Genomic DNA, 24017 nt, shown 5'->3' with positions numbered 1-24017 from the left:
TCTATCAATCTAAGTAAATGTAAAGGAGTCACTTGAGAACAGTGACATTATATAGATCTATAACACACAGGGTTATATATTAGAAGGAGGAAGCTACGTACACACTTCCAATGGTTCAGAAGGAGGAATAAAAGTGATAATACTATTTAATCCTGCTAGGCACCATACACAGTGTGTTATATACAATTCTCTGTCACCTGCACTGCTGTCAATTGTCACTTGTTCATTACATTGAATGGGTCAGTTCACGATGACAGACAGAAATACATGCAGCAATGCTTTATGACAATGCACCACAACACACGCACTGCACCACAACACACCCAAAGGGACCATCTGACATTACTTTATATGTAAAATCCAATGTTCCTGGTGCACTGTAACCCTGTATAGTGTGCTGGGGCCCTGAAAGATTTCCACCATGAGGATTGTAGATGTGATGGTGGATTAAACAAATAAGGTAGTAGAGAATTGCACATGACTGGCAGTAAAACTGAATCTAGTCACCAGCCTTAGAAGCCTGAACACCACACAACAAAACTTGGTTTCACTTTTTGAAATACGGCGTTGTAAATGTGATCGAGTTTCTAAATGCAGAGAACAAAGATACGTAGAAGGTTTTTATGTTGTCCACTTTTTAAAAACAGGCCCCAAAAATGCACTGTGATCTCAGCTGTTGAGGGTTTTGTCAGTGAACTTTAAGAAATAATTATTTAGGAGCCATTTCTAGTTGACTGCAGGGTTCTGCCACAGGCTTAACTCTGATTCTAACTGCTCCTATTCATGTGAATGTGAGTGGTTTGGATCGGATTGTGCATGTGGCTACATATGGATGTGGTGGATTATGGAGAAGTTCAAGAAGGCTACAAGTTGCTTCTGGCTGTGGAGTTGTTTTCCTCCTCTGGCGGAAGATCTGCACCTCCAACATGAACAAATGTGGTTACCGGTGGCAGCTTGCTATGCACCAAGAATTTTAAAAATGGGACCTAGAGAATATTTTTTTTCAGTGTGATTGGCATTACATTTCACTGTTTATCTAAAGTCTTTATCTTTTTTTTTTTTATCAGATCAACGTCAGACATAGGGAGGCTATGTCTTTCACTGCTGGGGATGCCTGTATTTCTGTCAGGCTCTGTGTTATTGATGATCAAAAGTGGCAGAGACCAAAGAATTCTTGGAAATCATGTCAGTGCATCTAGTACTGGTGTCTTGGTTGCAGAAAACCAAAATGTTTTGTAAACTAAAGTTTTGTAGCTTTGCAAAAAAAATGTAACTTTTTTTAATGTCTTGCACATTCTTGACAGACTGAAGTGAAATGAGTTTTGCTAACAATAATAAATAGAAAAGTATAAATAAAGGATCAGTATGTATAACAATCACACACTCCTATGCTCATCCCAGCACACTGTACAGATGACATGTCCATGTGTTTGTATTGGGGGTGTGGCCGCACTGGGTGACCGCCTTGTGGGCGGGGCTCTGGTCACATGGCAGATGCGTTATAAGAGGCAGATGACAGACGTGTGTGAGCTGCCATAGCTGTGCGGGGGGGTCGGGGAGGAGGAGAGTTGTTGTCCGGAACCGCGCAGTACTCAGCTTGCGGACACTCAGCGCAGACATGGCAGGTATGTGGCACGGGGAGCGTAGCACGGGTCTCTGCTTTGTGTACTTGACTTACTTCTGCCGGGCTCTGTATTAGGAAGGGGTTGTGAGCGGGGGGAAGTTTAATGTCCGGTGTAAGAGAGGTTCCGGAGGTATGACAGCTCCGATACCGTGCATCACCAGGGGAAGCCCCGGGACACCGTGACCTTATGGCGGGGGAGGAGGTGCAGTGACCGCAGCTCAGAGGGGAGCTCTCACCTTACACCTGACTGGTCACCTGCACGGTGCCCCCATCTCCTGTATAGAGGTGTGTACCCCATGGCCCAGAGGTGTGTACCCCATGGCCCTTCCTGCAGTATGGCTTTCCTATGGTCTGACCATCAGCTGTGCTGGAATCCCGGCCATTGCTGCATTACTCCTCACTGCCCCTCCAGCTGCAGGGTGATGGGCCCATCATGGGCTAACCTGTGTGATCTATCATCTGCTTGTCGCAGCCATGACTTGGTGTTTCCCTGCATATTTAACACAGCTCACCCATTTAGATAATTTTCAGGGATCCCTGAATAAAATTACTATAAATGTGTGCTGGTACGTGGGAAGAATGTCAGCAGTCCATTGGTGTCCTGATAAACCTAGACTGCTCATTGCTGGAGGAACCACTAGAGCCTAGGGGTCAGAAGGAATCCATGCCATGGCAAGTGTGGGGTTCGTGTGTGTATCCAGAGGTCATAATGTACATCTTATTCTGAATGTCAGTCTGCAAGACTAGCAGGTGCTTAGATGTCTGACCCAGAGCTGATTCAGGGAAACGCTCCCATCAGCTCATTCTATCCAATTTCTTCCCTTCTGTGCATTGTCTTGTGTAGGTGGTGATCTTGGCTATGTAGAGGGGCTTCCATATTAAGCAGCATTCCCGGCTCATCACCAAATCTCACTCATCCTAGGAATCCTAAGGAGTATTCCTTCTTTTAGTGGTCGTCTGTTTGTCCCGATCTTACTTTTTTAACTTTTCTATTGATGGACTCCTCTCCTTTTCTGTAAACGTCATCTGTGCTTCCCCTAATTCTTGTCAAATACTCTGGTTAGGTAATACATGCTAAAGTTAGTTTGGAACTTTCCTCTTGTTAGCTAAAATTGCAATCTTTATTGCAGAAAGAGACAAGTGGTGTCTCGTCTGCACTAAGCATACTTTTATTTCTCATTGCTTTATGAAATTGTCAAACGCTAAGCTCCACATGTGCAGCTCAACTTTGTTTCTGGGAATCTGCTTCTGGCACCAGAGTTGTCGGCCCGGCCAGTTAAAATGGCCAAAGATTGTATCCAGGAAGAAGATGCCGGAACAGGCATGTGAGTATAGCTGGGCTTAAGCTACGTGCACACTTCCTATGGTTCTTGCATGATATTCGGCACAGGGTCGATATCGAACAAGAATTTAAAGTGTGTACAGTGCGCGTCGTTCATCGTCCGTGATTCACAGACGACGAACGATCGTAATGCAAGTAAAGGGGGAAGAGCTCGCAGCAGGGTGCCGCTCCATCGCTCTCCCCCTCCCCTTTGCATAGAGCAGAATGCTGCTGTATGTACATCACTCGTTCATGTATCGTGCAGTCGTTGGAAAGGTTCATGAAAGACCCTTCCAACGACGATAATTGCAAGTGTGTATGCGGCTTTAGTGCCACTTTAATGTCGTTAATCTGTATTTTTCCGGTTTCATTTTAAAATGCCACCCTCCTGAACCTTATTCACACCTTATTCAATTTGAAGTAGAACGTGCCTTGCCTTTGCCCCATCGCTGGTGTCGACATCTTCACTTGGTCATTTTCTGTGTTTGGGTAATTGGCCCTTTGTTTAGACAGGCTATAATATGTACCCTCCACACTTTATTCTGGGGCTTTATTGGTGCCATAGTCTACAGAGTGTACATTAAACAAAATGCTGTAAACAGGCAGCTGATATTTGTGAAAGGGACATCACCTGTGAAAGAGTGTTCTGCCCAAAGCTTATTTTTTAAGGTTTTGTTTTTAATAAGCCTAAAGGTTTGTCATACCCCCTGTTCCTAACAGTCCATTTTCTATACAAATTCCTGCACTGTATTTCTAGTGATTGTAGGAGGAATAATGGAAGGAAAGCTTTTTAGGGGTTTCTTGGGTACAACTTACACTTTCAATTGTCCCTATAATAGATTTTTTATTTTTTTACATTAGGTTTACCAGTGTCTCCTTCCCTTCAAATCTGCTGTTGGTTCTTTGAACATGGGAACTAATTCTAAAAGGCAGAATAATGTTGAGGAAGTGTGCACCAGAACCGAAAACTGATTGCCAAATACCACAAAAAGAGAATTTGGACTACTAATAGCATTTCCCATTTAGGTGTGTAACTATTGTCTAAAATCAGTTCCACATTAAAGCTTTTTTCACTCCTTTTTTCACTCCATAGTAATGTCATTAGCTGTCCCTCAAAGGGACTCACTATCTAATCACCCTACTATGTCTTTAATACAGTCTAAGGTCAATTTTTTTTCGTCGCAGGGGGCCGTAAACTTCATGCAGATAGTGTCCTGCCTGAGATTTGAACCTGGAACCTATCGCTGCAAAGGACAGAGGAAAGACAGGACTGTTGTGCTGCACTTTCTATAACTTGATTAGTATTTTCCAGTATTCCTATACACTGCATTTGTTCCTTGCAGATTTGTTGAGAATGTTGTGCACATGGAATGTTGCGTTGTTCAGATAAGTGTGTAAAGGTGTAATAGAGGAAGTCTTTTTATTTCCCTTGCAGAGTTACTGCACATTGCTCTTGTATGTGCCCAGAGCTGGACTGACTAAAGGGGGCCTGACTTGGGCCTGTTCGGTGTTCAGGAGCAATGTTGGCATTATCAACATAAGTTCTTACCCAGTGCTGTATCTTAAAATACATTTGCTTGCCACCTGAGTACTAAGCAATGAGATGAGGGGGCCCCCGGAGCTTCCATCTGTCCCTCAGTCTCTCCTGGGTCAGCCCTAGTACAGCTTCTCTGCCCAACAATCTGCAGCTCCAACAGTAAACTATGCACAACTTCCTCATATTTTACTATGAATTTTGGCAAAGGATGTGGTTTATGTACTCGGACAACTTTATTAGGTGCATCTTAACTAGTGCTGGGGTGGTCCCCTCTATGCTTTAGGAATTGCTTCCGAATATACAGAGAATATTATGCACATACCCACTTCATAGAACATAGACATGCTGGCAATATACCTCATTGATTTGGTCCATATTGACATCGGTGTTCTCCCCAGCCTCTTTTAGCCGGGTGCACCACCCGGCACTTTTCAGTAACCACCCCCCGGCTGTTTTTGGGTAGTTGCTGATGAGTTGGGTCACAATACAGGGACTGCCACCCGCCTAAAATTTCTTCCCACCCAGCCTAAAATAAATTTTGGGTTGAGCACTGGACAGGATGGCTTTCATTTGTGCAGATTTATTGATTGCACATCCATGATGCAGCTCATGTCCTACCACATGTGAAAAGTGCTGTACTGGATTGAGATCTGGTGACTGTCAAGGCCTTTTGAGCCCAGTGAACTAAGCTTATATGCAAGAAACCAGTTTATGATGATCTTTGTAACATGCCATGTTATCCTTCAGGATATAGCCAGCAATACATGGGTGCTTGCATGATGGCTACATTGCAGTCCCGAGGGGATGGACATAGCCATTAACCACACTAGGGTATGCTGTGACATTACCTATTTATTCTAGGGATACATTTCCTTGCTTTTTAGATGCATTATTCTGTATAACCTTCCCCATTACCAGTAATTGGCAGGGTTTTCCACTTGGTTGTATTGTAACATGATGACCTGACTTAAAGAAAATGGTTCCTGCATAGATCTATCAGGGCTTATTGCAGTGTTTTTATTAGGACCCATTGCAGTACCAAGGAAAGCAATTACAATTACTCAAATGATATTTTATGCTCATGACTGTCGTTGGCTACTCCCAATTCTGCTATTGTATTTATCTAATATGTACATCATCCTTAATGCTGTCTGATACCAAACATGTAATATTTTTGGATAAATGCTCCTGTCATTTCCAGAAAGGTGGGGGGTATTAAACACTCTGTTAATTTCTTTTCCATAGTACTATGCCTTTGGCAGCTGTAAATGTGTTCCTGTTCCAATTGGAAAGACCTGAGTGGCATTCCTATGGCAAAGGAATCGGGATGAGATATGGTGCAGTTGTAGTGGTTGTATCAAGGCCTCATTCAAGGCACTGTTACTGACAAGTTGATAACCAGGAGTGTAATCCAGGATCACATTTTAGATGCATGCTTGGCTAGAAGATACTGCAAGTGTCCTTGAATGTGATTCATACAGGGGCTTTGCTTCTGGTCAGGTGGTACTGACTGCTGTCTTGTGTTTCCCTGATGGAATTTAACGCTTGCATGCCTGTCCTATTGAAACCAAGCCATAGTGTGTAGTAAATGCCTTCTGTCAGTATCTAGTTTGTTAAACATGTTTAACCATTTTAAGGGATTTTTTTGAGGTGCCATATGTCCTGCAATAAATGGTGATAACTGGGTAAGTCTGTAGGCTTTTGTGGTATAGAACATATGAGCCAAGATTTTTTTGACATTTTAACTTGGCAAATATAGATTGAATTCTATAATTGCTACCAAGGCCTCTGTCATGGATTTTTTTTCCATTGTGGGGCCCTTAGTCAGAAGAGTTTCTTTTTTGGCAGTTGAAGTGCTATTTAAAGGATCCTGTTATATGTGGCCTGCCATTACTGGCTTTTAATTAAATTTTAGTGGTTGGGCTGTTAAAGTACTAAAACCACTAGATATTAGGAATTTGATTAAGTAATTATAGTGCCCCCTTAAGTAGCTGGTATGAAACAGCTGAACAAGCTGCAAAGTACAATGTAGTCACTTGGTGTTGGCTATGCATTCTATTATATGGTCCATGTGCTGGTTGCTGTAAGAATCCTGGGCTTCAGCATGTTCAGTGCTATTGATGGTATAAATTACGGTTCTGCCTGTTGTGAGGAACCATAGTTTGTAGATGATGTGTGCCTCTGACACTATAACACTGGGAAGTGGGATGCCTATGTACTGCTAGGTGCTTTAATTGTACCTACATTCTGAGAAGTGGTACAACTTTTTTGTGGTTTTGTTTTAGGAGGATATTTCCCTTTATTTGCAGGCAGTCAAATGGAAAATATTTGAAATAGAGAGAGTGCATCAAAACACAATACACATTTTAATCCCCTCTTTCTGTGCATGTGACTGATTTGTTGTAAGTGTCAATTGGAAAGACCTGAGTGGCATTCCTATGGCAAAGGAATCGGGATGAGATATGGTGCAGTTGTAGTGGTTGTATCAAGGCCTCATTCAAGGCACTGTTACTGACAAGTTGATAACCAGGAGTGTAATCCAGGATCACATTTTAGATGCATGCTTGGCTAGAAGATACTGCAAGTGTCCTTGAATGTGATTCATACAGGGGCTTTGCTTCTGGTCAGGTGGTACTGACTGCTGTCTTGTGTTTCCCTGCTGGAATTTAACGCTTGCATGCCTGTCCTATTGAAACCAAGCCATAGTGTGTAGTAAATGCCTTCTGTCAGTATCTAGTTTGTTAAACATGTTTAACCATTTTAAGGGATTTTTTTGAGGTGCCATATGTCCTGCAATAAATGGTGATAACTGGGTAAGTCTGTAGGCTTTTGTGGTATAGAACATATGAGCCAAGATTTTTTTGACATTTTAACTTGGCAAATATAGATTGAATTCTATAATTGCTACCAAGGCCTCTGTCATGGATTTTTTCCATTGTGGGGCCCTTAGTCAGAAGAGTTTCTTTTTTGGCAGTTGAAGTGCTATTTAAAGGATCCTGTTATATGTGGCCTGCCATTACTGGCTTTTAATTAAATTTTAGTGGTTGGGCTGTTAAAGTACTAAAACCACTAGATATTAGGAATTTGATTAAGTAATTATAGTGCCCCCTTAAGTAGCTGGTATGAAACAGCTGAACAAGCTGCAAAGTACAATGTAGTCACTTGGTGTTGGCTATGCATTCTATTATATGGTCCATGTGCTGGTTGCTGTAAGAATCCTGGGCTTCAGCATGTTCAGTGCTATTGATGGTATAAATTACGGTTCTGCCTGTTGTGAGGAACCATAGTTTGTAGATGATGTGTGCCTCTGACACTATAACACTGGGAAGTGGGATGCCTATGTACTGCTAGGTGCTTTAATTGTACCTACATTCTGAGAAGTGGTACAACTTTTTTGTGGTTTTGTTTTAGGAGGATATTTCCCTTTATTTGCAGGCAGTCAAATGGAAAATATTTGAAATAGAGAGAGTGCATCAAAACACAATACACATTTTAATCCCCTCTTTCTGTGCATGTGACTGATTTGTTGTAAGTGTCAAAGTGCTTTATTTGGAAATTCATTTTTTGAAAGGGGATACTTTTTATCTTTGTGCCTTTTGGTTTGTATAGGCTGGTGTCTGCTTTGCAGACTCCAGTGTTCAGAGGAGAGCGAACCATTGCATAAGATATGATTCCCCATCTCAGTGTGTCTAATTGTGATATGGTAAAGCCAATCCTAGGAAGGTTTCAATCCATTGAACTGGATATATGGTCCAAGCTGGTATTCCTCTATGCAGCCCTAAATTACTACACTGGTGCTAACATTACTGACAAATTTACAAAATGCTAGTTAACGGCAGCCACTGTTTTACTGTTTTAGTCATTTTACTGATTAAAAAAAATTGGCAGCCTATGTTTATTTGTAAAAATTCTTTCAATGGTTAATATAACCTGTTTAACAATTCTCTTTTGCAATGATTGGCTTGCACAAGTAGCATGTGGCCTAGATAGGCCTGGTAGTGGAAGCACTGGGCCTGGTGTATCGAGGGATGACTCTCCAAAAAGAAAGTGCTCTTCATGTTGGTCTATACTTGGTGTAAATGAGGGTATCCAGGAGCAAAGGGCATTGCCGGACATGTCTAGTGTTCTGTCTTGTCAGCTGTTACTTGAACTAATATTGACCTTGCTTCCAGCTTATCTATTTTTAGTCTGGTCTTCATACATGGTCCTGTGCCAGGTTGTTCTTAATTGCTTAGTTTCCACATTACGAAGTTCTTTCGAGGGTTATACTCCTATCGCTTGTGTGTTCAGTGCAGCAGAGATTAGCTGAATGTTTTAAAATTACGTAATGAGTTCTCTCAAATTCCCAAATATAGCAGCATAACAGAGGGTTTGTTGCAAGAGAAGATGGCTTGCCCAGGAAGCCAAGGGTGTGGATCATCCTAAAATTGAAAGAGAAACTAATTTACTATATTACACCAATGGATATAAAATCTTGTGGGTCCACAATTTTTGGGTTTCTTAAAGAAACATTTTAGGCAAGAGTGAAGCATTCAGTGAGCCATGTATGCTATCAAGACAAACTGATTACATAAATTGTATTTCTGAGTAATATGTGCACATGGTTAAATGGTGTGGGTTTCATGTAATCTGTGCCACCACTTTCTAGATTACTAATCCTAACCAAGCTTCCAAATTAAATCTAAACTGGTGTCTGAGCAACATTACTACTGATTTACACATTAGATTAGAGTTGGCACATTAAATTGAGGTTTCCACATAATGTGTGCTCTGGAATTACCAGATTTTCCTAACATTTTACTATTCCAAGAAATTTAGGTTCTTTTCCAATCAAGTCAGAAATGCCAAGCTGATGTATGTTTATTCCTTAGGGGGTAACCCCTATAAATCCTGTAAATCTAAGTATATCCATAGACACGGTATTCAACACTACTTTTTAGCTGTTTCATTAACCTAAGCAATTCTGCTCTTGCAAATTCATACTGATCAGCCTACCCTGAAGTTGGGCTACAGTGCTTGTCCTTCATGGATCTGTCCTGGTGGATCCACAAATGATCGTAATGGAAGTCAAGGGGAGAGCACTGTGGGCTGAGGCCCCAGCATTCTCCCCTCTTTATAGAGCAGAATGGTGCTGTATGTACAGCACTCGTTCAGTCTTTTGTCCTTGGAAAGGGTCAAATGTGGTTATTGAGTGTGTGTGTGTGTGTGTGTATGTAGTCTTAGTCTGGATTTTGCTTGGTGTAGATGTATGATGGCTGTGGCTTGATATGGGATGGATTGAGCATACAGGGTTTCCCTGATAAGGCATCCCCATCAAATAAGCCACCCCCCGATTTTTGCTCAAACAATTAAAATAAGACATCCACCCATACCTGATACTGTGTGACTCTTCGATGCTGGCTGCAGTGCAGAGTGAAACTTAAAGTAACTTCAAAGGACAAGCAAGCTGCTGATTCCTGCCCTAACAGAGTCTATTACCCGGCGAGTCAGTGATCAGAAGGGGACAATGAAGGGCACATAGTGATCAGAAGGAGACAATGAATGGCACATGAGTGATTTTCAACAATAAATGTGTACTGTAGTCTTCTTCATGGAAAAATAAGACATCCCCCTGAAAATAAGACCTAGGGCATATTTTGGCATTTCAAAAAATATAAGGCAGTGCCTTATCATAGGGGAAACAGGGTAGATTAAATGGTACATTGGCCTAGTGTATTGGACGTCTTACAATAGGAGCAACTATTTCCCCAGGAAAAAGTTTATATTGGATCTCAGATTTGATAAGTAGGTGACCTAAACAGGATTTAACTTCTGTATAGTCTGCTTCTTCTAACCCTGACTTTAGTTTAAATATGTGTGGAAGGTCAGGTAGAGCACCTGCAAAAACATTTTACTTGTTTTACAAATTGACTTTTTTTTATCATTAACAATTTTTTGTAGGCTTGCCTGTTTGTATGTAGCCTCAAATCAGATTTACAGCCACATGTTAAACGCATGTTCATTAAATGGGTATTCCTGCCAATGACCTTGTTGGGAACTTTGTCTGTTATTGCATGGTGTGGTATGTCCAAAGAAAATATCAATAATGTAGGGTTTACTACAACATTGGGATGGTATATATGTAACTGCAGGCATAAACTAGTCATTTGTAGACGTTCATTTTACCATGAAAACGCCTATCAACATAAATGGTAACTGTTTGCTGCAAAAGAAACTAATCAAACTATTTAAAAAATAGTGTCACTCCTTTTCCTTCCAGACTTGGTGGGTTATCTGCATACTCCTTTTTGTCCTTGTATTTTAATGAATAGTGTTGATGCCTGCAACTACAACACAAATTGGATTATGAAAAAGTTGCCGACACTAATCTCCCCAGTGCAAGGGTAGGACAGCTACAAAGACCTCTATTTTTTGTTATTCTTTTCTTTCAAAAGTTGCTGTAAAATGTAAGGTTTTTGTAGCCAAATATGCAAAGTTCTCCCACTGACCCCCTTTATTTCTTTGTGCTATGCATTTGTGGTATTAATGTAGATAAACATGATAAGCCTTTTTTTTCATTAAATGTAAACCTTTACTACAGAGTATTATCTGTTTGCTATGTAATGTACCTGGGTTTTTAAAACCACTTATCTTTATTTTTAGAGATGTGATGCAAGAAAACGAGGACTTTTTTTTGCAGCAGCTAATGCTGTGGGCTGCACCAGTGAAGCTTTGTGCAGGGGAAGGGCCTGAATAAACTTTATCTTCTCTAGGAATGTTTGGTACTTTGGTATGGGAATTCAGATGTAGGTCATGACAATATCTAGGGAGGCTTTGTAGTTCCTGCTAGATGAACTATTTACAGATTGGTATTCTAGTGGGTCACAGCAAAAGATTAGTCTGAACAAGCTGTAATGCCATCCTTTCATTCTGACTTATGCAGGATAACAATTACAGCTGTCTTTATACAAAGGTTGCCATTTGGCTTTCCCCTAGGAAAAATCTTTAGTAAAATCGATGGCCACTTATGTTGCAGAAACTGGAAGATAGTGTTGCCCACTAAAGCACAGGGGAGTTGTCTATTTGAGGTGGCATTTATAGAACACAGTTGCTGTAAAAAAAAAAAAAAAAAAAAAAAAAAAAAAAATTACCCGTTTGTGTGGGTTTTTTGCAGAACTCTAGATCAGCCTTATTTAAAGTCAGTTGCCAAACTGCCTGCCAAACGTTTAAGTTGTTTGCTTGGATATTACAATTTTTAACATGAATATGGAAGTTGATCTTAAGACTTGCAATCATGGTTAGACCTAAACTGGTAACTTCACTTTGAACAGTGCTGGCCATTGTCTGTTAGTATGCCCAGGCGTATTAGGTGAGTTTCAGTTTGAACAGGTGGAAGCCTTATTCTTAACAGTCAGATTTTTGACTGGTATGAGCCAGAGATTTTGGACCAGAATCTGACATGTACAGAGGTAAATTTGGTGGATCCAATAATTTACTCCATGCAAGTGAAGGGACGAGAGCACATTAGGGTGCTGCTCATTCTCCCTCCTCCCCTCTCAGTAGAGCAGAATGGTGCTGTGTCTACGATCCCACTAAAGTCCTCAAATGGGTCCTGTGCCATCCTGTCGTCCATCACTGGGCAGTGCCATCCCATTTAGTCTTCCTTGTTCTGGCTATGTCACCTGATCTTCCACTGCGCAGGTGTGATATCGAGTGACAGTCTGCTGTAAAGGGGGGGAAGTGCCAATCTCACTGGCCCGAAATCAGCCATGTGCTGAAGGAGCAGCCCGAAACCTGATGTATGTATTCCTGGAGGGTCTTTTTGGTGATGGGTCTGCTTTAATTGCCATTCTTCCATTGCTACATTTACTTGGCTTAGTGAATAAGTTGCATATTCACTTTGCAAGGAAATGTAAAACATTACTTCTGCCTGCATATAGTTGGATGGCAAGTTTCAGTGAAATTTGCTTTGCAAGGTGATAACTTGCTATAATTGGTGAGTAGCCTATATTTATCAGTATCTGACCCCAGTCTGTTGATTCCCTTCTGAATTCATCAGTTTAAATTGTACTTCACAATTTTTTAGAGAACTTTTCTTTCTGGTATATGGAAGGATTTCTTTAATTTTTCAACAGATTTGGAGCACTGAATTTCATGATTAACTGATGCTCCAGCTTTCAGGAAGGATTGTCTGCATCATCCCATCTTTATGTAAAGCTTTTAGAATTTGTCAAAGCCTCATGTCATCTCACTGTTGAAGGGGTTTCCATGTACTAAAGTCTTTACAAAATTGTTTGTTTCCATCACTTAGATTTCCTTGACTTTATAATGTTATATATACTAGAGTTGCCTAATCTCTGCAGATGTATTTTTTAATTCTCCTACAGTCATATGTGATGCTTACATTGTTTCCTAACCAAGTATAGGATGGTAGAGTCATCACTTTGGCAGAATTGTATGCATCAATTGTGTTGGTCCTGTGTCGACATGAGGATAGAGAAGTTTTTCAAATAGGTTATAACATAAAAATTATAATTATGCCATAGTGCAGAAGATTCCCAGCCAAGAGTACAGTGTTGGTTTGTCATAACAGGTTTTTATGTTGCAACATGCAGCCATTGCTCCTGACTCTCCCATCCAACCCTGCCTTATGAGTCAGCACAGGGCAGGTGTAAGAAAACTGTGTGAAATGATTGTGACTTTGGATTACATGTTAAAAAGCATTTTAAACTCGGTTTCTGGTACAAAATTTTTACATGGTAGCTACATAGAAGTATGTACATGTTCTGGTAATTCAAGTCACCATTTATTAATTTTTAAGTTTAGAACCCCACTGCATTTTATATTGTATGAAAGCTCCTAAACTTTTAAATGATACCTATGCCTTTGTTGTTCAAACGCTATCAAAAACATTTGGTTTTTATACACCTTTTAGGGAAATTGCCAAAGCCTGGAACTCAAACCTTTGAACCTAGAAAGCTAATTTTTTTTTTTTTTGTAAGACGTTGATACATTAGCAGTATCTGTTGGTACAATGCCCAAATAGACATGATTCATCTGGTGAGTCTCCAGGAATTCCCTTCAAGGTGTTTATCAATGAGATCAATTTTTTCCCCCAGAGACTAAACTAAAACCGTTTGTCACTATTGGAGAATCTAATTTCTAACCTTTCAGTATGGTTTCAGACAATCGGTTGGGACTTTTGGACAGAGTCCCCAGTGTTGCCATCCTATAACTTGTGTGATTTGAATCTAGTTCTCTACTCTTTATACCACAGTTTGAACTTTCTTGGAGACCTTCCACATGCTACTTTGTATGTTTTGAGTCTGGTCCCTTTTAACCTCTGAATGGAAGAGTAAATAAACTTTGGCTCACACATTTTTAGATCATGGTCTAAGTATGTGGTTCATTTCTGCAAAGGAACTCATTGCTAGACATGTTATATCCATGGGCATTCTAGCACAAAGCTTTTATCTACCAGATTTTTTATGTTTTTAGGTTTTCCAGGTGCATGTTGTGGTTTTGAATGCCAGCTTTAGTTATTACTAATATGATTATACAATTACTTTTTAGCTTCAGGTATAAACACCTAGAATGGCCCTTCTAGCTCCAGGCTGTCCCTAGTCCCATGTTGGGCTATTTGGATGTCCTGAAGGATGAAAGTTCCTTTATATTCTTCTGTGGATTAAAATTATTTCATCTATCTCTAGTCCTTTGGACTGATAGCTGTGCTTAATCCCCCATTTGGGGATTTTTATTCGATCACTGTTGTAAGCTTTGTTCCCCATCATTACTTTTCCTGGGAAAACCAGGTGTTATCAATACTCTGGCACATGTGCCTGTCTAATCGTGCAGTTAGTGGCTCTTGAATATATTGCAGAGCTCTGAAACATTTTTTGCAAAGCTTGGCCTGTCACCCCCAAAGGCTGGCCTAAACTGTTGGTCAGGGAAAACAGTGCTGTGACTGAGATGTGGATCCATTAACTTCTTGTTGAAAGTCAAAATGAAAATGTGGTCAGTGTTATACTAAACCAAAAACATAGAAACTGGCGGTTGTGTTTTGAGTTTTTTTATGTTGACAGTTTCTTGTTGATATTGGGGCTGTATGCTTTTGAGTTTACACTGAGGGCTACAGTTGACTGACTTCAAGCAAGTTTTACAATTCTGTGGTTTTTATGTAAATGCACTGGCTATATGTATTTACAGAAAACTGAACACTGGACTCTTCTTTTTATCTTTCTTTATAGATCAAGCCTTTGTCACCCTGGCAACAAATGATACCTATGTGAAAGGAGCGCTTGTGCTAGGATCTTCTCTCCGGAAAAACAATACTACAAGAAAGCTGTGTGCACTCATAACTCCTCAGGTCTCAGAGTCCATGAGGTAAGGGTATCTGACCTGTCAAAAAGTACTAAATACCATGATATCAAAGCTAAAATGTCTTCTTTTACCAGAAAAGTGCTCAGCAAAGTTTATGATGATGTTCGAGTGGTGGATGTCTTGGACAGTGAGGACTCTGCACATCTAGCTTTAATGGAACGACCTGAACTTGGTATCACATTAACAAAACTTCATTGCTGGACGTTGATACAATACACAAAATGTGTGTTTATGGATGCAGATACAATGGTAAGCTTGTTATTTGGCTTGTACGCCAGCCAGACTTATTTGGGTATAGGGCTGAGCTCTCAGAATATGTAATGTGCTGGAGTTGTACAGACTTTGAGGGATCTCTACAGTGACACAGCCTGCAGCACTCTTAATATGCTCTCTACATCCCTTACAGTGCCAATTCCAGGTGCTGGGGATCAGTCTAGCACTGCAGTTGTCTCTGCTAGCTAGTCTGGTCAAGCTAATGTAATGACTCTTAAATCTCTAGAGGCTTCTCATGCTGAACAGGCAATTGAAGTTGGCCTTACAAAGCTCCACCTCTCATACAGGTAGTCCTTGAGTTAAGGACATCCAACATACTGACGACTCCTTGATACAAACAGTGCTGATCGAAGGAGGGCTGATTTGCATGCCATGCATAAAATTTTTTTTTGCTAAACACAGTTGAGGTTGTGGGTGATCATAGGAGGTGAGCTCTTTCTGCAGCCACTTGCAACTCTTTAATGACCAAGACAAACTCCACTGTATTTTTGCATATCAAAGCACAGCTTGCTCCAGAAGTTAATGAGTGTCTAGGCTCCATTAAAAAAATGTATTTTTCTTTGATTAACTGTGAGGATTTTATACAGTAACTGACGCCATGCTGCCTATAATGTGGAGACAAACCTCTGTCCTAATTGCATTTATTAAAATATACCTGTTCTGACTTGCATACAAATTCAACTTGGAACAAACCTACAGTCCCTATCATGTATGTAACCCGGGGACTACCTGTATATTAATTTGAGTGAAGGACTGCATAAGGTAGGTCAAATTGGAGGGCCTGCTTGATGGGGGGGGGGTAGTTTTTTTTAGCTCTGTTGTTGATATTGGAAATTGGCTTCTCTGGGCATGTGACCTAGCACCCCTTCAAAGTTGCCTTAACTGGCATTCAATGATATCCTTGCAGGTTTTGACAAATGTTGATGACTTGTTTGAACGAGAAGAACTGTCTGCTGCACCGGATCCAGGCTGGCCTGACTGCTTTAACTCTGGAGTGTTTGTATATCAGCCATCTATTGAGACCTACAACCAGCTGATGCAATTGGCAAAAGAGCACGGCAGCTTTGATGGTGAGTTCAGAGATCACAATGCAACCTATATAACCTGAATAAATCTGACTGGTGTGCATACCCTATCTAAGTAACATTACATTAGTGGGTGACAGATGAGACCACAAATGTATCTAAATTCTATGTGTGCGCAGACTTTTTAAATCTCTAAAAAAAAAAAAGAAATCTCTGTATGAAATGATAGTATAAAGCTGATAAGTCTGCCTCACGCCCACTCTGACCTAGTTAAAGCTGCTGCACTTACTGATGGCAATGTAATGTGACAGACCAAGCCTTGCAGCAGAATATTTTGTGTGAAAACTGCTGTCTCAGCATTTGTTTTCAGTGGCAGTTTGCTGCACTCCTCATGAACCCATCTACCCCAGTAAGCTGAAGCTGTAGCACTGTTTATTATAATTCTTTATAAAGAGATTTTCTGAATTGCTTGCAATACTTTGGTAGTAGACCACGCCATGCTTGCTAAAAAAAAAAAATATTAAGGTGCAGCCACCTAAAGGAAGTACATTTTCCCCTTTATAAAAGAGTCATGTAGGAATGGTTGAAGAAGTTTTCATATCAGGTGCTTGGGTTTAGCAAGTGGTATCCAGGGCAACAGAATAGAGTTCTACTTCATGCTTTCTGAAATGTTCAATTTAGTTGATTTTGACATATCAATCAGACCTTGTTAAGAGGTTAATTTATTGCTAGCCTGGAACATTCCATATACTAAAACCCATAATTCAAAGAAATTTAACTTCTACTGTAAAATAATGCAATTGGTGACAACTTTATGTAGCAATTCCAACTTTATGCTTCCTCCTTCTGTCAGTGCAGAAACAACCTTATGACCTGAATTTGTTTTATTCTTTTAGGTGGGGACCAGGGCTTGCTAAATACTTTTTTCAACACATGGGCAACAAAAGATATACACAAGCATCTACCTTTCCTCTACAACCTAAGCAGCGTTTCTATATACTCCTATCTACCAGCATTTAAAGCGTAAGTAGACTCTAACATGCTTTTAAATATTGGGCTAAATTGCTTCCAATCATAGCATTGTTTTGTATGTTGCCTAAAAGTGTAAGATGGGGCTAGTTACACTGGAGATAAAATAAACCTTTCAACCAGACATTTTTCACTTCAACATTACCAATTTTTCCGAACCTGTTAGCTACTTGGCAGTAATGCAGACCTCTATGTCTTTTTGGTTTCTCCTATTTTTAAATGCTGGGCCAGAACAATTTATGAAGATCTGTCAAGTCCTTGTATGTGTATGTGGTCAGTGATGGTGACTAACATTGAAGGGATAAGAGCGACTGCCCAGCAACTAGAATTTCTAGGAGAGACCTAAAACTGCAGCCTTATATTAGGACACTGGTTGACTGCTATGTTTTTTAATCTGAAAACCTGAAATAATATAAATGTAGTTATGTTTTTCTTTAAAAGCTTTATTTGCTGCACCATGGCTAATCTGGGAACATGTAGCAGGAGCTTTCTAATGATGGTCTAAAGTCACCTCGCTGGTTTGGTAGGCATTATTCCCTCAAGAAAGAACTTGTGCTGTGGATGAGCAAGGCTACACGGTTGGGGTCTTTACCTCAGATCAGAAGCCACTGATTTTCCTATCTTTGATCTCTCATGGGTAAATTGGACAGGTTAAATGTTGAGCAAAAATACAAATGCTGTGCGTATCTGTTTTAAACACTGTTGCCCAATAGATATTTTAATCCTTTCTGAGAAAATTAAAAGGTCAGATGTACTCTAGTCTAGGACTATTAACTTCAAAACTTACAGCAGATCTGTTGGAATGAATCAGCCCTAAACACGGTCTACTCATTGATTCAAATACATCCATTTATTCACAGGGATATCTGCTCTACAGGCTTTAGGACTGCTCTTGTCAAGTGTATCTAAAACCTAATCTGAGGCTTCATTTGAATGGTGGAAATGTGTTGGGATAATTATGTTCTAGTAAAATACTGTAAGACTGACTGCCAGTTCTCCAATGAACAGGAGTGCTAAATAGAATTTTATCTGCCTGATGGGTTTGTAACTGAATCAGCCGCAAGAAGCCAGTCACATGAAAATTCCTTTCCCACTCACTGCAACATCAGGTTACTAGGGCTTACTTCAACTGCTAACATAAGCACAGCTAAACCTGGCTTTTTGTCAAGTCCTCCTTAGATCAGGCTTTCCCAGGCAGGTTAAAATTACTTTGCCTGCATAGACATTTAATAGATCACTACACTGTAGCCGCCAATGCAATGGAAAGTCTGAAGCGGCCTTAAGGATGATGGTGGTAAATGTTTCCTGAAGACACCTTCCAGTTGTTCATCCATTCATGTCACCATTGTGATTTAGGGTTCAACCCTTCCTACAAATTACAGAAAATTGGGATTATGTCAGAAATATCATTATTTCAAGATAAAATAACTGTGAGTGTAGGTAGGGATAAGTGCATTGCCAGGGAGCTCTAAGCTGCTACATTGTTTTGTTGGGGTTTAAGGGCTTTTTCCTCCTGCAAGTTCCAGAAAAATGTGAGCCTGGCTTCAAATATATTTTATTTTTTTTTTTTTATTTTTTATTTTTTTTTTCAGGCATTCACTTGCCAAACAGGTTTGTGTACCCTAAATATTTGAGTTGGCCTTTCACTTTGTGGAACAAAACCCTGTTCATACTCTAGGGCATTCATTGCCATCTTCCTCTTCCTTGTTTCAATCTTGGCCATCTTGATTGGCCAGGTTGGTGTAACTCCATGTGGGAGTTCCAGAATCCATAGAGACAGCTGGGTATACCACTGATGCGCAAGCACAGGTCAGCAGTTTTGACACAAGATGAGAGATTAGGCAGGTTAGAATGCTTATTGCAGAAGGGATATCACTGGTCCTGTTGTGCAGAAAAGGCTTGCTTGGTTGCAAACTTTTTTAAAGTGTAATGTAATTTCACAACCCAAAATTATCTATGTAATGTGTTCTCATTTAATTTTACACCCCCCCCTCCTTCATATCTGTGTCTCAAAGTATGTAACAGTTGCATATCCAACCCTATGCAACTTTTCTGGATATTGGTCTTAAAACTACATAATTCTCAAGTCAACAACACTCAGTTTTACCCCTGAACTGTACCAGTGGAATGCTGGTCCACAAAATTCTTTGAGCCATGTTCATTTTACCTAAAGTAATGAATTGGGTGTTCTCATTGGTTGAAGTCTATCATACAATTTGTGTGCTGTGCTGCAGAAGTCTAGCTACCTTTTTAATAGCGCTTTGTAAACCTGGGAGAAGTCTAGCTACCTTTTTAATAGAGCTTTGTAAACCTGGTAGAAACCTGGTTTGTGTGGAATGTTCCTCATGAATGAGCACTTTATATCGTACAGCAGTGCTGGCAACTGCTAACAGTTCTACATGGCTGACTGGGACATTATCCAAATTAAGGTGGAGTGAACACTTCTCGCATGAATGTGTAATCTGTGCTGAATATTCCGAATAGTGCTTATCATTGGTATTTTCAGATTCACTTGATTCACTGTTTACTTAATCTGACAGATATTCCAATGACTCTTTATTCCATCTGTAAACATTTTGCACAATTATGTTAAATGAAAAAGTGGTGTGTGAATTGGAACAGATCTTATGTAACCCAACTAAAAACTTGTTATTGAAGCTTCCTAATAAGGCCCAAAAGATGGGACAGTCTCACCCCTAGTCTTGTAACCAGTTTCTGTAAAATGGCACGCTGCAGTCTGATCAAATATCCTAAGGGCCCCTTATTCAATGGGCTGATCGGCAGTGGAATCCCATTTTTGCTTGCCATTTCAGATGGGAGTGTTTGGAGATATTGCATTTAGTTTTCCCAGGCTACTAAAAGCACATTTTAAACCTAAAAGTTGCACATTTTTGGCTTTGAGTTTTTTTTTCTGTGCATTTCCTGCATTCAGCGTTTGCTGGTATTGTCAATTCCTAGCTGTCAAAATGACAGTTGAGAATTGCAGTGGCTGTCAAGTCTTCTGTTTAACTTGGTTTATTCTTTGTTCCCCTTTAGCTATTTTTCTGGTGCCCTTTATTGTAGCGTTTATCCTGTGTAAAATGGAAGAAACGCACAGTAAAATGTTCATAGCAAAAACTATGGGTAATAAAGCCTATAAATCGGTAGAAGTGTAATCCCTGAATACATTGCATTGTCCTTTTTTCTTTCTTTAGGTTTGGCGCAAATGCTAAGGTAGTGCATTTCCTAGGTAAAGTGAAGCCATGGAACTATACATACGACTGCAAAACAAAGACTGTTAAAGGAGATGCACATGACCAAACTCTCATTCATCCAGAATTCCTCCAACTTTGGTGGGATGTGTACACCTCAAGAATCTTACCTCTCCTTACAGAACATGGCGTGATAAAAGATGTGTCAGTTGGCTTAAAAGCGGTAGGTTTACCACTGGTTACCTTCTAGTTAAATCTGACTTTTTAAGCTGGTGTTGGCAAGTAACAGAGTTAGGTGTGTGAGAAACTAAAAAGCAATGTCCACTTTCTGTGGCAGCTGGGAGTCTTAATTTTTGAATCTCCCAGAAAGCTTATATTGCTCTTTACATGAGATATGTCAGGTATATGTACAATCTGTCATATGTGCCATATGGCTGCAATACAGCTGCTAAGATTGTACAACCCCACTATATTTACCATTACATCCCTGTAACGCCACCACCACTAAATGACTAGTTATTATGCTGATAAATGGAAAATCCATCAATCAACTACAAAGTTTAAGATGCAGGGCAGTGTGTGGTGAGACTGCAAGAATTTCCAGTTGTGATGTGCTGAAGTTGAACAATACACTTTAGATATCTATTTTTAGAGGGTCAACCCATTGATAACCTCACACTTAACTCTTTACACTTGATATGTAGATGGCTGATGCATTTACAGTCTTGTGGGGGGGAGTGTATTCAGCATTTATCTAATCGCAGGGAAATATACCTGACATCTCATAGTTTGAATGTCTTGCGGACACACTGATTTGGTACATCTGTTGTCTGGCTGAAATGCATGTGAAAATATCTTGAATTGTTCTGGGTCCATTTTTTTTAAGCCAGTAGATATCTATGGGACTGCCAGCTTAGAATGTCTGCAGTGGCACCAAATAAACTTCACTTATGTCAGGCTTGCTTTAATGTGAACCTTTTATAGGAAAATGAGGCTTTCATGGCTAAGTTTATTTGAAAATGCTAGTTATTTGGCTATTCTGCTGGTTCTATGGCTTCCAAGGGGGGCAAACGTGGAATGGCAGAATTTTTGAGCATTAGTCTAACTTGTTTTGGATCAGTGTCTCAAAGTATTTTTAAATCCGTCCGAATGGCCACTGGGAATTTTACTGACCTGTTCTGAAAATGCAAATACTTAATAGTGTGACAACTATGCAGTGCAATCCTAATTTATATTTAATGGTAACTTGGAAAGTATCAAATGCTGGGAAAACTCTACATATCAGTCCCAGTGTTGAGTTCTATAATGTGACTCAATTCCTCTTCAGCATTGAGTCACATATGTAGACTGGAAAGGACAAAAGTGGCACCACTTCCTACGTCTAGCACTTGGAGGAATAGTATTTCCAGAAATTGCAGTGGTGATTAGCCTCCATTATCAATATCACAAGTGTATTAGTTTTTTGCTAGTGTAAAAAGTCATATGGACGCCCAGTTCTGGGCTATTTAACATATGAAGCATTGGTCCTTCACTAAGGATAGTCACCAATAAAAACTGGTCTTTGCACAAACCTGCTTCTCTTGCATGTAACTTGAACTATCATAGGAATAGGTGGGCATTGTATTGCATGTGCACTCTCCTTTCCTTTCTTGCAGCAGAGGCTTCCTGAACAGGGTATCTCAATCTTCACTTTTTAACTTTCTATAACTATTCACAGCTATCGGACTTGGTCTGTTCACTGGCTTTCTCTTGTCGCTTCTGTAGAGAGGTATGGCAAACTCTGTACATGTAATTACTCTGTACAATCTGCAGATTCCATTGCAGTTTTCTTTTACTTGGGTTTTCTTTTAATTTACTGGGTCTTGCTACCTGTGTTCGGTTCTGCTTTGCCTGCTTCTTTGCATGGAAGCTATCCATTAGTTTCCTCATCTTTTTATCATTTTGGAGCTCACTAGCCTGTAGTAAAAACTTTGGCTTTTTTTTCCCCCTATTTTAGGAGGAAGTTACAGAAGCGGTGTCACAGATTTCCATAGCAGAACCACCTCCTCCACCATCTATATCTTCAGAAGAAAGAAGGGAGAGATGGGAACAGGGCCAGGTTGACTACATGGGAGCAGATTCGTATGAGAACATCAGGAAGAAGCTAGACTCCTATCTCCAATAGTTCTGCACAAAACCTAGAGGGACTCTTAAGATCTGTTCTAAATCCAGAGCAGTCTTCTCCACAATGTTTACTAAACTGCTAGGAGCTTTACTAAAATTCAGCTGGTGGAAATTTCCACATTTGTTAGTGGGAATTGAGGAATAAAATATAGGCATCCTTCTTGTTTACACCCAGTTCTGTGCCATTTACCGATCGTAGAGACTGGCCAAGTGACTGTTCACTGGCTTAGAGGGCAAACAAACCCGTAGGTAGCATTCACCCCAAGTTTTTACTACTTCCAAAAGGACTTGGTTGATTTTAGAACGATCAATGCTCTTGCTCCCACTGTTCCTGGTTTCAGCCCTTCTTGGGCTGTGCAAGCTCTTCGGTTTCCCTTTCCAGCAGGGTGCCCTAGAAGTTATCCCTTTTTTTTCCCTCTATGCACAGGTATTTTGGACAAGCGGTTTGTCACTACACTGGAAACGTGGCAATACTGTGCAATAGAACCTACGCATACACTGTAAACATCTTGATGCTGCTTGTTCTGTACCCTAGAGGGCTAATGTAATGCATTTCTCATAACAAATGTAATACGGCACTTCAGAGAAATAAAACTGGTTATGGTCAGTATTTGGAATTTTGTTTTTCTATTTCAAGACATGCATCCTAGCTTAGTAGAGGCACATAAAGAACTGAAGTGTATGAATGTCTCAAACATTGGCTGAGGCCACGTTAATTCAAATTAGAAGTATTTCCTTTACAAATTAAAACTAATTATGCTGTACAGTTAAATTTCCCATTAACAGACTGAGGTTCAACAACTGTATCTACTTCTGTAAAATTCAAGTCTTGTGTCCTGTGGACACGTGGCTGAAATGCACGGATGCTGGGGGAAGTAGTCTGGCATTTGTTACGTGGCCATGTCTGAACTGTACATATCTCAGAGGGAAAATGCAGCCTGCAAGCACTCCTAGCCCATAAAACATTCTTTCCACCACAGTGCTTATATACATTGTTTTCCCGCCATAATTACCTGCTATTAAAACCCATGTAAACTCAATTGAAAGGCAGTTTTTGAAAAGATTTGCAAATGCTTTGTTGCACATGGATTATGCTACCTAAATCCCACATGAACAAGGCTTTGGAGGACTGTAATAACAGTGGCTGATGTAGGAGAGCTGGGTACTAGGACCCAACACAATTTTATGCTCCGGTCACCAGGCTGATAAGGACAGCCCAGTGACTGTGGGAACTGAACTGCAGATAAACTCTCAATGGAGTTCTTTTGCAGTTCCACTGTGATTCCCAGGAACTAGAAGTTAATTAACCTCTTGTGCCCCAGTATGCAGTGGATTCTCAGGGCTGCAATCATTCTTGCAGCCCTGGGAATCCTGTGTGTGATCCCCGGCACTAGAGGTCAAATGGGGACAAGTCTCCCCATTCAAAAATCTCTATTGCTTTCTTCAGCCAACCAGAGCACTAGAGGTTTTGAATGGAGACTTGACCCCATTTACC

At 40.3% G+C, this 24017-nt stretch overlaps 1 protein-coding gene across 2 annotated transcripts; it reads left to right on the top strand.

Annotated features, from left to right (window-relative positions):
• Positions 1-1496: 1496 nt before the first annotated feature.
• Positions 1497-23132, top strand: GYG1 (glycogenin 1). 2 transcript variants are annotated; one of them, XM_072407896.1, is made up of 8 exons: positions 1497-1625; positions 14709-14844; positions 14916-15090; positions 16022-16184; positions 17036-17162; positions 20363-20582; positions 22077-22127; positions 22356-23132. In XM_072407896.1, exons 1-8 carry the CDS (start codon positions 1619-1621, stop codon positions 22521-22523), a joined length of 1047 nt encoding a protein of 348 aa, XP_072263997.1. In that variant the 5' UTR covers positions 1497-1618; the 3' UTR covers positions 22524-23132. The 2 variants fall into 2 exon arrangements, with proteins under 2 accessions (XP_072263997.1, XP_072263998.1); XM_072407897.1 differs by lacking the exon at positions 22077-22127.
• The last annotated feature ends 885 nt before the right edge of the window (positions 23133-24017 follow it).

Source organism: Pyxicephalus adspersus, chromosome 4, assembly GCF_032062135.1.
Source record: "Pyxicephalus adspersus chromosome 4, UCB_Pads_2.0, whole genome shotgun sequence".
In the NCBI taxonomy this organism is placed as follows: domain Eukaryota; kingdom Metazoa; phylum Chordata; class Amphibia; order Anura; family Pyxicephalidae; genus Pyxicephalus; species Pyxicephalus adspersus.
Note: the sequence above shows the minus strand (reverse complement) of the source record. Positions and strands in the feature narration are given on the sequence as shown.

Bases quoted from the DNA above. Each gene is read 5' to 3' on its own strand.
- GYG1 (XM_072407896.1), top strand. The intron at 15,091-16,021 runs GTAAGCTTGTTA...ATATCCTTGCAG, and splicing joins TTATGGATGCAGATACAATG to GTTTTGACAAATGTTGATGA. The intron at 17,163-20,362 runs GTAAGTAGACTC...TTCTTTCTTTAG, and splicing joins TATCTACCAGCATTTAAAGC to GTTTGGCGCAAATGCTAAGG.